The following is a 15,581-nucleotide window of genomic DNA, read 5'->3' as shown; positions in this document are numbered from 1 at the left end:
CAAATAAAGGAACAAAAACATCTCAGCTAATGGCGAGTATTATGAAGAACATAAAACTTAATTCATGTCATTGCTGAGGACTGAAGAGGCCGATGGGGACTACTTTCAATGGGATGATTCATTTGGGAAGCTTTTCTAAGGAGGTAACCTTAGAGCTGAAGCCTGGAAAGAGCCAGTGATGGGGAGACATGGAGCAGTGCAAGCAGAGAGAAGAGCATGTGCAAAGGCCCAGAGGCTCCAGGAGGGAGCAGCAAGGCCAGTGTGGCCAGCACACAGTGAGTGAGAGGGAGGGCAGTAGAAGGAAGGTGTCAAGAGGGGATGGGACAGATCATGACGGGGACATGAAGGCCCTGGAAAAAAGCTCAGATGGTATTTTCAATGCAGTGAGAGATTTTTAGTGGGTTTGAAGTTGAGCGATGTGGTGAACTTGACCATGGACTTGAATTTGAGTAGTGATCATTGTGTTGTAAGTGTCCATGGACTTGCACAGCGAGTCTGTGAGAAGATCTTGAAGCCCTAGAAGTTGTGACAGCAGCGCGGCCCCCTCTCAGGCAGCCCCAGCTTGGTCGCATGTGAGGGTGGCAGCTAGCCTTCTGCTCCCTCTCCTAGGATTGGAAATTGAGATCCAGCCTCTATGCTCACAGCTGCCCTATAGATCTTCCCTCGGGGTTGTCTTGGTTTTAGAGCTCAGACTTCAGAGAATTGCTCATCCCCATTTCCCTGGGGAATGCAAGGATACCGTTCTGGAGTGACCCCACACTCCCCTAACTGGGCACTAAGCCTACTCTGTAGAACCCCAACATATTGTGTGAGCATTCATCCGTTTGTTGGTAGCTGTGGGAAAGCCAGCGTGTGGAGGGCCTGGTGCATAGGGATGTCCTTAGGTTCACAACATAGAGGATGGGTGGGTGGGTGGAAGGAAAGGAGAGGAGAAGGGAGATAGGGAGGGAGGAAGGAGGGAAAGAAGGAAAGGAGACTCAGCACCCACCATGTACTCAGCACTGTCTTGGAATCTAGAGATACACTGGTGAACAAGCCAGATACACTCCCTCTCCTCATCGAGTTGACAGTCGTGAGCTAAGGAAAGAGATAAGTAAATTAAAAGTTGTAATACTGAGAGAAAAAAAAAAAACCAAGATGGGCAAATCCTTAGAAAGGCACCTTGGTGTTGCCTCCAGCTGGGGAAGGCTTCCAAGTGGAGATGACCTCCGCTGAGATCTACCTGAGGAGTAGAAGCTGGCAGGGGTGAGGGGCGGGGTGGGGAAGGGGTAGGAAGGCTGTGCCAGCCAGAAAGCCAGGAATGAGTGGAAGGTCAGAGATGAGACAGAGAGCCCTCCTCCTGGAGGCGCAGAGAGTAATCCAAGTGGCCTGGAGTAGGGGGGAGTGGAGGGGAGGGCGAGCGGTTGAGGTGAAGCCCTCACAGCATGGGGTGAGAGACCAGACTTGAGAATCCTGAGGTGTGGAAGAGAATTGCACATAGGGAAGTGACAGGATTGTTTTTTGTTTTTTTTTTTTTTTAAGGTTTTATTCACTTATTTGACAGAAGCAGGGGAGGGGCAGAGGGAGAAGCAGACTGAGCAGAGAGCCTGATGCAGTGCTCCATCCCAGGACCCCCCAGGACCATGACCTGAGCCGACACTCAGGCAGACACTTAACCCACTGAGCCACCCAGGCGCCCCAAGGATCAGGTTTCTTTAGAGAAATCTCCAAGCCTTGGAGGCCAGCTGGAATCCACGCATTCCCTCCTTCATTTCTTCACTGACTCGTACCGGCTTCCTTCCTGCCGTGATGCAGCCACTGTGCTGGCTCAGGGGTCCCCAGGAGGAGCCGAGCCTCGGGGTGGCAGGGAATGCCGAGACATCGCCCGCCTGGGAGGGCCAGCCACCCCCGCAGAAGTGTCACAGCAGTCACTACCTCTGCTCCCCTTGGGACGGCTCCTCGGTCCCAGCCTGTAGACTCCTGGCTGTGGGGCTGTGGGGCTGTGCACCTCTGGTCGACTGTGGGCCGGGCACCTAGGCGTGGGATGGACGTGTGAGTGAGTGAACTGGAGAGTGGGTGAGAACACAGCCCCTGGGGACAGATTTGCTGGGGCCCCATGCTGGCTCTGCCCCCCACCGGCCACCGCAAGTGACCTAGGCACTCTGGGCCTCGTCTCTCTCCTCTGTGGAATGAGGACAACGACAGGGTCTCTCCCCTTCATGGAGCTGAGAGAGTCGCACAGGTTGGTAGGGCTGGAGAAAGAAGGCACGTCTTGGAGAAAGAATAGAAGCAGGAGCTTGTGGCATCCACAAGAAAGCCATCAAGCCCCTGCTGGCCCTGCACGGATGGCATGTCTCACCCCGACCTGCATGCACGCATCGGAGACACGGGTCACGGAAAGAGCACAGGAGCGGACAAGCCTTGGGGTGTGCTCGTTATCTGCTCCCAGCGTGCCCGCAGGCTGTGTCTTCAAAAACACCAAATTAAACCTGCTGGGGGAGCAGAAGACCCCTCATTTAAATTGATTTGAAGTAGCAGCAGAGCTCTGGATCAGGGACGTAAGTGTCAAGTTGTTGGCTCGCTGGTTCCATAGATACTGGGCGCCTGCTGCATGCCAGGCACAGTGCTAGGCACCCAGGAAGCGCGGTGGCACAAGCTGCGGGGCCGCTGAGCAGCGAGGGGACAGCTGGCCAGGTCTTCCTGGCTGCTGGCTGAGGAGTACATTGCAGGCGGCAAAAGCGGAGGGAGGGAAGCAAGAGTGGACCCCCGGCAAGTCGGAGCCACGTGGACACCAGCCCGCTGGCAGGAGGGATGGACCGAAGGATGGATGGATCATACGATCACCCCCCACCCCCACCCAGGCCCAGCTCAGAGTGCTGTGGGGAGGCCATGGCTGTGTCTTCCTCAGAAAGCCACGTGCTCTCCTGGCGGTGATCGGAGGGGCTGAGGGACCCTCCTTGTTCAGAACGTCACCACTAAACAGAGGTGCCCAATCCAGAAGACGGAGCACCAAAGTGGAAGCCAGCTGCACCTGCTGAGTGTTGGGGTGCACTCTCCTTGGGATGGCCCGCCAGCAGGCGTTCATTTAGTCGGTGCACGGTGCGTGCTTTCTTTCCAAAGCACTAACACTGACTCAAGCACAGGAGGCCCAGGGGTTTAGCGAACAGACCACAAACCCTATAATCCCCTAGACTGGGTCCAAATCCCAGGTCTTCTGCTTATGACTAGTTGTGCAGTGTTGAGCAGGTGACCCACTGGGAGCCTCAGTTTCCTCATCTGTAAAATGGGTAGATGAAGCCCAACAAGCAGTATCTTAGGCCTCTCTGGGACCCTGGGCCCTGTTTTCTGCCTCAGTGACTTCTGGACTCTCTCGTTTCAGGTTGGCACTGACTGGGATGCCAAGGAGCGGCTCTTCCGCAACTTTGGGGGTCTCCTGGGGCCCATGGATGAGCCGGTAGGCATGCAGAAGTGGGGGAAGGGCCCCAACGTCACTGTGACCGTCATCTGGGTGGATCCCGTCAACATCATTGCAGCCACCTATGACATCCTGATCGAATCCACTGCCGAGTTCACCCACTACAAGCCCCCTTTGAACTTGCCCCTGAGGCCTGGGGTCTGGACAGTGAAAATCCTTCACCACTGGGTGCCAGTTGCAGAGACCAAATTCCTCGTTGCACCACTGACCTTCTCAAACAAGCAGCCCATCAAACCAGGTGAGTACTCCCAGCATCTCTGAGAGGGAAAATATTCCTACCCCGGGGCGGGGGGTCTCTCAGGCAGGCCCTCCGTTCTGGCGGGCAATGGGGGCCACGTGGGTGGCCTCGGAGAACCATGCTCTCTGCTCTGTATTTTTCTCTCCTTGCACAAGGAGGGAATTTTCTACCCGTACAGTAAGGTGATGTCATCTGTCTGTGTATTAGATATCTAATTATTACCTACTCTCCCACTGGACTTCCAGAAAGCCCTGATCATATTTAAGACGAGATGGGAAATAAACCCAGACAGATCCTGAGTGTCAGCAAATCTTACTTTCTTAAAAGTAATAATTAAAATAGGAAATTCTGTTCATCAAAAACCTGCTACACTAGGAGAAAAGACACTATAGGGAAAAAAATACTTGCTACACATAAAATAAAGTACCTCTAAAATATATAAAGAAATCCGCATACATCAGAGAGCCAACTATAAGCCATGGGCCAAATCTGGCCCACCACCCTGTTTTTATAAATAAAGTTTTGTTGGGACACAGTCACACCCATTCACTGACATATTTTTTTATGGTTTCCTAGGGACTACAATGGCAGCAATGAGTAATTATGACACAGTTTGCATGGCCCACAAATCCAAAAATATTTACTATCTGGCCCTTTATAAAAAAAAAAAAAAGGGATTGGCAACTCATGCTACAAAGGAGAAAGAAAAAAAAAAAGCACATAAATGGCCCACACACTTGGCTTCATGAAAATGAGATACTCGGCTTCATGAATAATGAGAAAAATGCAAATGAGAAGCAAAAAGGGATCCCTCTTCACACCACCATGTTGAGAAATGTTCAAAGGTTAGATAGTAGTATCCTATGGCGGAAGGTTGGAGAATAATGCCCATCCATCTAGTGCTGAGGTGGGGGGATGACAAAGTGATAAAACAGGTTTGGAAAAAGGCTTATCATCTCCTAGTAATGCTTTGTGCGTGCTCACACACTGCCAGTACTTTGGTGTTCATCCTCCTAGAAGTCTCTGGAGGCCTCTAAAGCATAAACACAAACACACAACATAAGTCCTATATTGCTGGTTTTGGGGGTGATGCTTTGTGTAACGAAACTTGCTTTTTGGACTTCTCACGTCAGTATATATAAAGCTACCTGCTGCATCAGATCCCCGTGGGTTCTGAGGACCCAGAATCCACCACATTGCCTCTTTCATTGTTGGCAGTGGTGCTGTTGCAGATAACACCGCAAAGAGGATTCTTGAATCTAAAATTGTCTGTGCCCATACAGATACATCCATAAAAGAGATTCTTAGAAACAGGGTTTCTGGGTCTCTTGGTATTTGAAATTGTTTGTCTGTATCTAACAGATCAGAAACCCAGAAGCCAAAATTCATTATAGCCTCTGTTAGGGAAGAAGCGTTCTGGGCTGGGTGCCGTTTAGCCAGTGACATAAGGAGATGGGGACAAAGACGTGGGGACGGGTTGCCTGGAATCCTAACGGGGGTGTTGAAGTGAACTCAACTCTGTTGATGTCTGCTAAGCTTCTGTGCTGAGCAAGCAGAGAGGTACAGGGAGACCTTGTGTTTTCTCGAGATGGAAGCCTGCTCCCCCCTCTCCCCTGTGAAAGAGACCAAAGACAGCCTCTCCAGAGGAGTGGGGCCAGAGCCCATCCACTTAGGGCCCTCAAGTACCCTTCTTTTTTTTTTTTTTCTTTTTTTAAGATTTCATTTATTTACTCATGAGAGACAGAGAGAGAGGGGCAGAGACACAGGCAGAGGGAGAAGCAGGCTCCATGCAGGGAGCCCAACATGGGACTCGATCCCAGGACTCCAGGATCACACCCCGGGCCGAAGGCAGGTGCTAAACCACTGAGCCACCCAGGGATCCCCTTCTCAAGTGCCCTTCTGATTAGGGTCACATCCTTAGCATCCTCAAGATCCCAAAGCCAGACACGGAGGGGAGGGACAGAAAGAGCGCTCTCCTTGCATGTTTCAGAAACCTCCATCAGATGGAACAGGGGAGCAGTCCTGAATCCACCTCTACCCTGGGGGCCGGGGGGAAGGACAACAGTGGGGGCATTTTTCCTGATTTTTCTAGTTTTTTTTTTTTTTCTCCTTGGAGTTTATGATGACAGCAAGGCTCTTCCTAAACCCCACCCAGGATGAGCCAGGGGGTCATCTTACCCCACTGGGAGCAACCCCCACCCCCCCACCCCTCCCAGTTGTCAGTAATTGTATCTGGTAACGATGTTCCAATGACAAGGAACACGAAGGTGGGAACAATGCAATTTGTAAAATGATTCATCAAGAGTAATTTGCTATTGATGTGTCCCTGGTAATCTCAAGAAATCTGATGAGGTGGAATTGAGGAAAATTTAATTATAGAGGCAAGCATCACGGGCGGGTGCTGTAATAGCATTTCCCACATTAACCTCATTTTTCATAAGGGTTTTCTGCATCAGCCACAATATGTGGTTCCCGGTGTTCAGACTCCGGTAGCTGCTCTCCCCACTTTGTATGTCGGGCCTTCGGTCAGCTCAGGAGTCTCCCCACTGCCAGCTCTTAGCGCTCAGAGGCCCCGATGGCTGAGTCAGGACCTGCTTCATAAGGCACAGGCTCCGTTCGCATCAGGGAGAGGTGGGCGAGGGCCAGATCTATAAACACGTTAGGTCCTACGGAACTCAGCTAAACCACAGCAGGACAGGGTGCGTGTTCGTGCAGGCTCGTGCCCCGTCTCCCGCCGTTGCCTTCTGTGCCTTGGAGCGCTGCCCGATGCATCCGGGGTCAGAGGGAAGGACTTTGTCTGCATGGGTCAAGGCAGGCTGTTGGTTCTGCTAGTTGCCCTAAGAAGGGCGGGCGTGTGGTCTGTCTGCCTCCTCCTTGAGCCCCACTCAGGACCGCACGTATTAGGAAATGGTGTGAGGATGATCCGAGCTCTCCTGGTTGCCCCTTTGGGGGACCGGAGACATTCTCTGAACACCACGCTGTCACATAAGGACGTTTCCCGGAACCCTAGCGGTCTCAGTCCAGGCAAGAGCTGATTTGCTAAAACACAACTTGCCAAAATCATCGGCCAGTACGTGTTTAAAATCTATTCTTGTGTTTGGCGATGAAATAGGCAATAAGAGGGAACTCCTCCAAAATAGCAACTTCTAGCTGCTTTCCGCCAGCCCAAATGTGTGCACTTTCTGCTTCCCCATCTGTAAGCCCGAGGAAGTAGTCAGCCACCCCCCCCCCCGCCCCTTGATGTGTTCTTTTCCTGTTTTAGAGCATATGAACCTCTTCCCGAGCCTCTTGCCAGCCCTGGGGGTCTCACTGTTGCAAGGATGAGTATCCAGTTTACAGATGGGGAAAGTGAGTCTTTGAAAGACTGGCTTCCAAAGAAAATTAAAACAAAACAAAACAAAAAAAAAACAAAAAACAAAAAAAACACCACCAGTTCTATAGCTTCCAGTTGGTGGATGAGCCTGCGGTTAGTCCCATGATGATAAGAACGGGCTTTGGAGTCAGCCGGTCCTAGATTTGACCCTGGATCTGTCTCGAACTATAGGCGTCTGCAAAATGGGGGTGATGACACCAGCCCTGTGGCTTTGCTTGTGTACGAGGATTGTGTACTAGTAACACCAACCGCGATAATACTAAACTTCTCCAAGCACTTAGTATGTGCCAGGTGCCTGTTTGTGTACACAGCCTAGGTTTTTTGTTTTTTGAAGTCCAGTATCATTAATGTACAGTATGATATAGTTTCAGGTGTACAATACCGTGATTCAGCAATTCCGTAGCTCCCCCAGCGCGCAGCACGTACGCACACTCTTCCTCCCCCTCACCAATTGCACCCGTCCTGCCACCCACCTCCCCTCCAGCAACCACCAGTTCTCTGTACGTAGGACTCTGGGGTGTTTTTTTGTTTGTTTCTGTTTTCCTTTGGTTTTGTTTCTTAAATTCCACAGGAATGAAATCATACGGTATCTTTCTTTGACTTGACTTCACTTAGCATCATACCCTTGCGCTCCGTCCATGTTGTTGCACATGGCAAGATTTCATTCTTTTTTGGATTGAGTGCTATTCCACTGTATATACCACTGTATATACCGCATCCTCTTCATCCATTCATCTATGGATGGATGTAATTTGGCTATTGAAATAATGTCACAATCAACATAGGGGGTGCGGGTATGTTTACAAATTAGTGCTTTCCTACTCTTTGGGTAAATACCCAGTAGTGCAACTGTTGGATCGTAGAGTAGCTCTACTTTTAACTTTCTGAGGAACCTGCAGATTGTTCTCCAGAGTGGCCGCGCCAGTTTGCACTTCCACCAGCAGCAACAGAGGCCTCCTTTTTCTCCACAGCCTCGCCCACACCTGTTGTTTCCTGTCTTTTTTTATTTCAGCCATTCTGATAGATGTGAGGGGATACCCCCTTGTGGTTTTGGTTTGCAATTCCCTGGTGATGAGTGATGTTGACCACCTTTCCATGGGTCTGTTGGCCCATCTGAATTTTTCTCACTTCTAATTGGATTATTTGGGCTTTTTGGTGTGGGGTTGTAGAAGTTACTTTGGATCGTGACACCGGATGCCATTTTAAGCACTTAGCAGAAGTCAGCACATGACATCATGAAGCTCTCATAGAGTAGTGGGCACCGGGCATTGACATCCGATGCCATACACCAGGCATGTGAGCCCTGGGCGATTCAGACCCAGACACCCTGATTGCCGTCCGTGCACTCACACACCAGGCACTGCTCAGCAAGGCAGGGCTGTTAAGAGAGCCAGCTGAGGTCAACAGACCTGGAGTCCAACCTTGGCTCCAACGCTCATTAGCTCTGTGATGTGCAGAAAGGCATTTAATGAGGCCTTGCCTCTGCCCAGAATTCTGTCTCCCACGATCTGCAGGTGGCTTCCTTGTTCTCATTAACTGGCACTCAGCTCAGGTGTCACCTCAGAGAGACCTTCCTTGCCCACCTCATCCAAAATAAACATCCTTGTCACTCTCTAACCCCGGGGGCAGCCAGCTCTTAGTGTAAAGGGCTAGACAGTAAATATTGCCCGCTCTGTGGGCTTCCTATGGTCTCCGTCTCAATTACTCTGCCGTGCCATGGTGGCACGGAAGCAGCCACAGACAGCACGTCTGCAAAGAGGCATAGCTGTGTTCTAACGAAACTTTATTCCCGATACCTGGGCAGGTCAGATTTGGCCCAAGGGCCTCGGCGTGCCAACCCCCCGCCCTGACTCTGCACCCAGTGTAGTCTGTTCGTGTTACTGATCTCCGATTAAACCGATCTTTCCTACTTCTTGTCCTCAGCCTCCCTCCACAGGGCTGTAATCTTATCTGGTTCATTTCAGGGCATGGAGTGGAGCCTGGCACTTAATTAATCTTTACCAAATAAGTGAATGAATGGCTTGCAGATAGAGGGTTAGCAAGCATGTGTTGAATGAATGACTTGCACAAGTAGGTGCTGGGGATGGATGGATGGTCAGTCGGTCTAGACTGTTGAGCTGCTCTGTAAGCCTGTACTCAGTGGACAGACGAGCCCACAAAGTGGGCTCATGCTATGGAAGGCCTGTCCCCACAGGCTGCCTCGTCGTCTGCAACAGGGCTGCCGACACCACAGGAGATGGTCCCGTGAAGGACGTGGTGGCGTACAGTGCCCAGCGCGACGCACATGGTAGGCACCCACTTCGTGACTTGCGACCATCTCATGGTTTCCCTTTGGTTTTCAGAGGAGGCGCTGAAGCTGCACAACGGGCCCCTGCGCAGCGCCTACATGGAGCAGAGCTTCCAGAGCCTGAACCCCGTCCTCAGCCTGCCCATCAGCCCGGCCCAGGTGGAGCAGGCTCGGAGGAACGCAGGCTCTACGGGCGCCACGCTGGAGCACTGGCTGGACTCCCTGGTAGGCGGGACATGGACCGCCATGGACATCTGCGCCACAGGCCCCACCGCCTGCCCGGTCATGCAGACCTGCACCCACACGGCCTGGAGCTCCTTCAGCCCTGACCCCAAGTCAGAGCTGGGGGCCGTCAAACCTGATGGCCGTCTCAGGTAGCAGCGGGCACGCGTGGGCCATGGCAGATAAAGGGAAAGCAGCCAGAGGGCTGGTGGTGCCTGGACCCTGGCACCCCCCCGCAGCCCCCAGGGGTGCCTTTTGTGAGAGGGGCTCTCCTGGCTACAGATTGAGGGAGAAGGAAGGTTTGGAGGTCAAGGCAGTTCCTGCCAACAACCGGCGTGTGGCACACTGGCTCCTGGGAGTGAGGACTGCTCAGTCCCCGTGCCATACTGGTCTTACCTCTTCTGGTTGATCCTCAGAGCTCCAGGTTCCTCGTTCCCCCCCTCCGTGACCCAATCTCCCAGTCAAGTGATTCTCAGACTTTTATTTTGAGCAGAGTTTTGTTTACTAAGCGCAGTTGGAGGTAGACGTTCAAGGTGTGGCTGCTCTGGTTGACGCCAGGGCACGCATGTGAGCTTCTTTCTCGGAGCTCAGCCCACAGGGCGGTCCCTTTGCCCGATGGCACCCCCTGAGGGACCTTTCCAGAACCCAAGGGCTCTGCAAAACCCCATTTGAAAAGCACTGCCCAGACAGTGGGCTTGACCTCCAGCCCCACCCTTGGGCTCCCCTCCTTCTCCCCAGGGGAGGGGAGGGGGACTGGCTGAGCCTTTCACCAGCCCTTGTCGGGTTGACTCATCCTTAGTAACTAGACGAGCAGGAGAGCCTTTTGATGTGACATGGCCAAGGCTCCCCAAAGTGTGACTGCCAAGCATCCTGGGTTCCAGGCCGGCCTCCCTTCCTCCAGACTGCCCCATGAGGCGGCACAAATGGGATGAGGCTCAGCAGTGTAAGCATCAAGTCTCCCAGACAACTCAGAGATGGTTGGGAGCAGACTCCTGAGCTGGACAGCACAGCAATACCCGCCACCTGCCTGAGCCCTTGGGCGCGGAGGTTGGGCACTCAGACCTTTGTGAATCACTCCCCCGTCCCCAGTGCTGTAGGGAAGGGACCAGACTTTTCACATCCAGGATAAAGCATTTCAGATTTGGTTTTGAAAGTCCTGCCCTTCCTTCTCCGAGGTGCAAGCAGGCCCCTGTGATGTGCAGCAAGAGCGCCGGAAGCTTGAGTATCTGATCGGTTAAACCATAATGTTATTCCAAGTGCTTGAGTTGCCAGAAACCTGAACTGTGCCCCTGCTGTGTGCCTGACAGGGCTGGCCCTGCTCCCCTGGAGAGCCCACCCTGCAGCCCATTCCTCCACCAATTCCACCCCCACCCGGGTGCAAGCTGTCCTGCCCCGAGAGCCCGTCCTTGTGGGCGTGAGTGTGAAGGTACTACAGCCCTGTCCTCCTGACCTCTCTCCCCTGCCAGGCTGGAGAGGGACAGTTTCAGTATTTATTAGTTACGTTTTAGTCGATGACTAATGAGTAGGTGCTGCTTCTGCAGCTTGTCAGTTGTCTCTTACTAACTGAAGCTGCCTTTATTCACAAAAGGCCCCCCCTGCCTCCCCGTGTCTGTCTCTCTCCTGTCTGCTCTGCGTGCTCCATGTCCTCACAGGAAGGCAGGGGTGTTGGCCACCACGAAGAGAACACTTACACCAGCATCATCCGCTGGCTGAAAGCAGGGTGCCCTGGGGACACTGGAGGCTTACTCTTCCTCCAGCAGGGTGGCAGCCTCGGCCGGTCATGCAGAGCCTAGGATGTGACAAAATGACAGAACGAGGCTCCTTCCAAGCCTAGGAGGGAGAGAGATCCAGTTTGGGGAGAGGGTGAGTGATCAGACTGAGAGCCGGCCACTGTCAACAGGGGCTCCAGGGACCTCGGCGGGGGGTCTTGCCGAGAAAGCCCAGATCATCTCTCAATGAGCCTGCAGCATCTAGGAGCCCCGAGGGCCGGGCCACAACCTCCTTGCCCCCACCTCCCTACTCTATTCACCCTCCTCTCCAGGCCGCTAGGACTCCCGTGTTTTCCAGTGTCCTGTGCGGAGCTCGGCCCCGCGTCCAGCGTGGGGCTGCCGAACCCCACTCCCCCGACCCCCAGAACAAGCGGAGATAAGGCTGAGCCAGTGGACTGTGGATACGATCCCTACCCCCTCCCTGCTCACCCCGAGGAATTCTGGAAGCCAGGCAGTCACACCCAGTGTTTCTCTAAGGACCTTTGTTTTTGGACCAAGGAAAAACTTGGAAGATTAGAAAAAAATCTAAACAAAAGGTGATGTTTTCCCAGGGGTCACAGTAACAGGTGAACTTTTTTATCTGCCTAAGAGTGAGTGGTGAAGGGCCCAGGGATAGAGCTGCTGGGACCCAACAACGTGAGGAGGTGGTGCCAGGGGAGAAGGAAGCCTTCAAGAGGCTGTGGCACCCTGTGTGATTTCCCAGCCAGCCCAACCAGTGACGCTTAGATGGCAGCCAGTCTTCTGGAGTCCCCCCGCCCAGGGCACACACAAAACGGTCTCCCACGACCCTGTGTTTAACAAGGAGACCGTTTCCTCCCTTTGGAAAAAGACCTTGCCGGTCAGGTCAAGAGCCCTTTGGGCTTCATTTCCCCCTTTGCTAAAGTTTTAAAATGCCAGTGCACTCAGAGGACGAGCCAGACCACATGGGCCCCCAAAAGGGGCGTCTGGAGCTCTGGTTTACGGGTACAAGGAGGACAGTGGCTGGAACCTCGATCTCTTGGGCGGGAGGGTGCAGAGTAGAGTGAAGCGGCTGTGGAATGTGGGGCTTTAGCCAAGGCCCCTTACACAGCTGAGTCCACCAGGGACTCAGGACACAAGCTCCCCACCAGCACCCGAGGGGGAGAGCACTAGGAACATCTGTGGGCCAAGCCCTGCCAGTCAGAACCACTCCGCAGGAGGGGCCATAAACACCAATGTTACTGCATAAGCCAGTAGGGCGTGGTGGGGACTGTGGTCTGCTGGCGTGCACACGGTTGGCTGCAGCCCATCTTTGCACATTGTGCATGCAGACTCTTCCAGATTTTCATAGGAAATTTGATGTTCAAGTGTCGGCAAGGTTTTGTTCTGCTCTGTTGGATTTTTTGGTTTTGAGTGTGGGCCAAGAGAAATTCCACAGTTGATCCCGTGCACTGCCAGCTACCTCCGCAGTCTAGAGCGATGGTTTATTGATGAGGTTAGGCAGGGTCCTGGTGAAGGAGGCAAAGAGCCCCCAGTAGGAAGGGGCAGAAATTAGAGCTCATTTCACTGATGGCTCTGAAGGGAACATGAACCTCTTACCGGTCGGGTCATTCCACCCCGGAGAGATGGATCCCAGAAGAACTGGATTGTCAGGCTGTCCTGGTCCCAAGACGGTGCTTAAAAAAAAAATAAAAATTTAGAGACCTGACCTAAGGAGGCCCGCAGCTTCCAGAATTTGAGCCCACCCAGGTGGAGGTGACGAGGACAGGGTCCCGGGAGGAGGGACCTGTCAGCCCGCCCCCACTCTCAATAAGTCCCACTGTTGAGCAGCCGTCTTGGCACACGTTTTGGAAGCCATGCTGGAGCTGAGCTTGCTCCCGAGATGCCCTCTCGGACTCAGTAACCTTACTTGGCCCTTGGGTCTACCACAGGCGCTACCTCATTGTGTCTGCTAAGAAGTTTACCTGGGGGAGGGGGAAATCATTAGGTGTCCCAAATGTGCTCGAGCTGAATGTACAATCTATGCAAATTTCTCTCCCCCTCTCTGTGTCTGAGTCTCTCTCTCTCTCAAGTTTATTTGGGTTTGGTTTTGTTTGCAAACAAGATACTGTATAGACCCCTCTTAAGACCGAGGAGGGCTTTTATGCACCACGTGTGTCTACCCCTCACGTTGTCTTTGGTTCTGTCCTCACCGCGGCCCTCCCTCCCTTTCCCCTCCATCTGGCTGGGAACCCTCCAACTGCCTCTGCCCCCCCCCCCCCGGAGCTCCCCAGGAAAGCAGGTCCTGCCCGCTGGCACCCCCATCCCGCACACCATCTCTCCTCCATCCCACTTGCTTCTCCTCCCCTGCTCCCCACCCTTACCCCCCAAAAGCCTTAGGTTTCTCCTTTTTGAAATGTGGCCTTACAATTCTTTCTGGAAAGCTGACTGCCCTCTCCCTCCGACTTCCACCAACATCCGAGAAGAAAGAGCATCCTGCAGCTCTCATGGCCACCTCCTCAGCCAGGGGCTGCCAATCTGTAGCTTGGAGCCACGACAGAAAGAGAAGGATACTCTCCTGTTGTTCCTCTGGGTGCAACAAAGGCTTGGGTGCTCCCATCAGCCAGCTCGGGCAGCACGCTGTCAGCGCACACTGCCGAGGCTCGGGTCCCTGGGGGGCGTCAGCACCCACTCTCCCGCCCGCCCTCTCCCCACCCAGGCTGGGTTACTTGATGCGCTTCGTTCAGGAGAGTCTCGAGCTCTCTCTCCATCTTTCCTGCCTGGAAAGGGAGAGAACTTTCCATATTCCCAGCGGATGGGTCGTGTTCTCAAAGGGATCACACTCCCAACTTCCTTCGCTCCAAGTTCTGTTGGAGGCCAAAGACAACCCCCCCTCCCACCCAGGGTTCTCCTAGGAAATTCACTGGAATTGAGCGCAACCGTCCTGAGAGTCCTCTCTCCGTCTGTTTTGTTTTTAATATGTTGTCAGTAGCGTTTGTTTTGGGGTATTTTTTTTAGAGGCCTCACAATAAGTTATTACTGTCCCTCTCATTTTTTTTTCAAAAACATGTGGTGATATAGTTTTTAAAAATAACTATTTTGTTATAGATCATGAGATGCATAAAACTGTACAGAACTATTTTGTAATGTATTGATTTAAAAAAATCTGTAAATAAAGTTTAAAAAAAAAGAATTCCAATGGCACACATGGAAGGATGTAGATATTTTGCTATTTATTTAAAGGACTATTTTAAGAGAGGTTGAACTATCTGAAATTGACCAGTAATCAAAATTCCGATCATACGAACGCTTTTCCTTGAGGTGTAGACCGTGATTCTCAGAAGCGATTGCACTACCCGCCCATTTTTGCACCTTTTTCTGTATCTTCATTTAGCAGAAAAACAACAACGAAATTGTGCCTTAGCTGTATTTTTTTGTCTAGGGGAGTTTGTTTCTGTCTGACAAAGCAAAACTTTTTGCAGAAAACAGTGGATGTATTAAATACTGTATCATACCAAAAACACTGCAGGTGTATATAGATGCTTCTGTCATTCTGTGTTTTCAGATGCAGAATTTTAAAATTAAAAAAAAAAAATACTGTCTTTATGGAACAGTGGCTGTATGGCTTCTCTTCAGCAATGTCCTGCATCTTTACCAAATCCTCCTCTGTTAGGTGATTACAAAATCTGTCGTCCAACTTGGGGATGGCATGAGCTGGGCCTCCCCTCGGAAAACCTGGAAATACTGCCTAATCTGGCCTGCTGTCCTCTCTCAATGACATTATTGCAACACCATCCTGCACACAATTCCCTGGTTGATGTAGAAGTGGGTGGTTTTAGATCCTTTGGTAAGTAGAGGCCAGCCAGGAAGGGCTGCCTTTAAAAGTAACAGCTGGCTGGCTGTGTAGCAAACACATTTCCCTTTCCTCCTCACCACAAGGCTAGACCATGTTTCCCATACTTCCTCATGCATAGGGGTGGCCTTGTGGCCACCTTCTGACTCATGAAATGTGGGTGGAAGGGGTGCAGGGCAACTGCAGACCCAACCCAAAAAAACGTCCAGCTCAAATTTGTCTTGAATCATCTTGGTTTGGAGCATTCATGAGTCACTCTGCACTACTCTTCCTAGAAACCTCACAAAGCACCCCATCTAAAGGAGGTAAGGAGCCAGATCCCTGGATAGACACATGGAAGGCCACCTGACCAGCCCCTCCTAACTGGTGACCAGGACACGAACCATGTGTTGTAGACCCATTTGAGAATCTGTGTTATAGCAAACAGCCGTACCTTAAATCCTTGCTC

The 15,581-nt window shown here is 52.2% G+C and overlaps 1 protein-coding gene across 1 annotated transcript in view; it reads left to right on the top strand.

Moving 5' to 3' along the window:
• XYLT1 (xylosyltransferase 1) overlaps positions 1 to 14,891 on the top strand; it is a 303,984-nt gene extending 289,093 nt beyond the window's left edge. The window contains exons 11-12 of the mRNA XM_072753776.1: positions 3,359 to 3,692; positions 9,408 to 14,891. Of these exons, the coding sequence (XP_072609877.1) occupies positions 3,359 to 3,692; positions 9,408 to 9,730 (657 nt within the window). The 3' untranslated portion in view covers positions 9,731 to 14,891. The remainder of the gene's footprint in view (positions 1 to 3,358; positions 3,693 to 9,407) is intronic.
• Positions 14,892 to 15,581: the final 690 nt, after the last annotated feature.

This window comes from Vulpes vulpes, chromosome 3, assembly GCF_048418805.1.
Source record: "Vulpes vulpes isolate BD-2025 chromosome 3, VulVul3, whole genome shotgun sequence".
Lineage (NCBI taxonomy): Eukaryota > Metazoa > Chordata > Mammalia > Carnivora > Canidae > Vulpes > Vulpes vulpes.
Note: the sequence above shows the minus strand (reverse complement) of the source record. Positions and strands in the feature narration are given on the sequence as shown.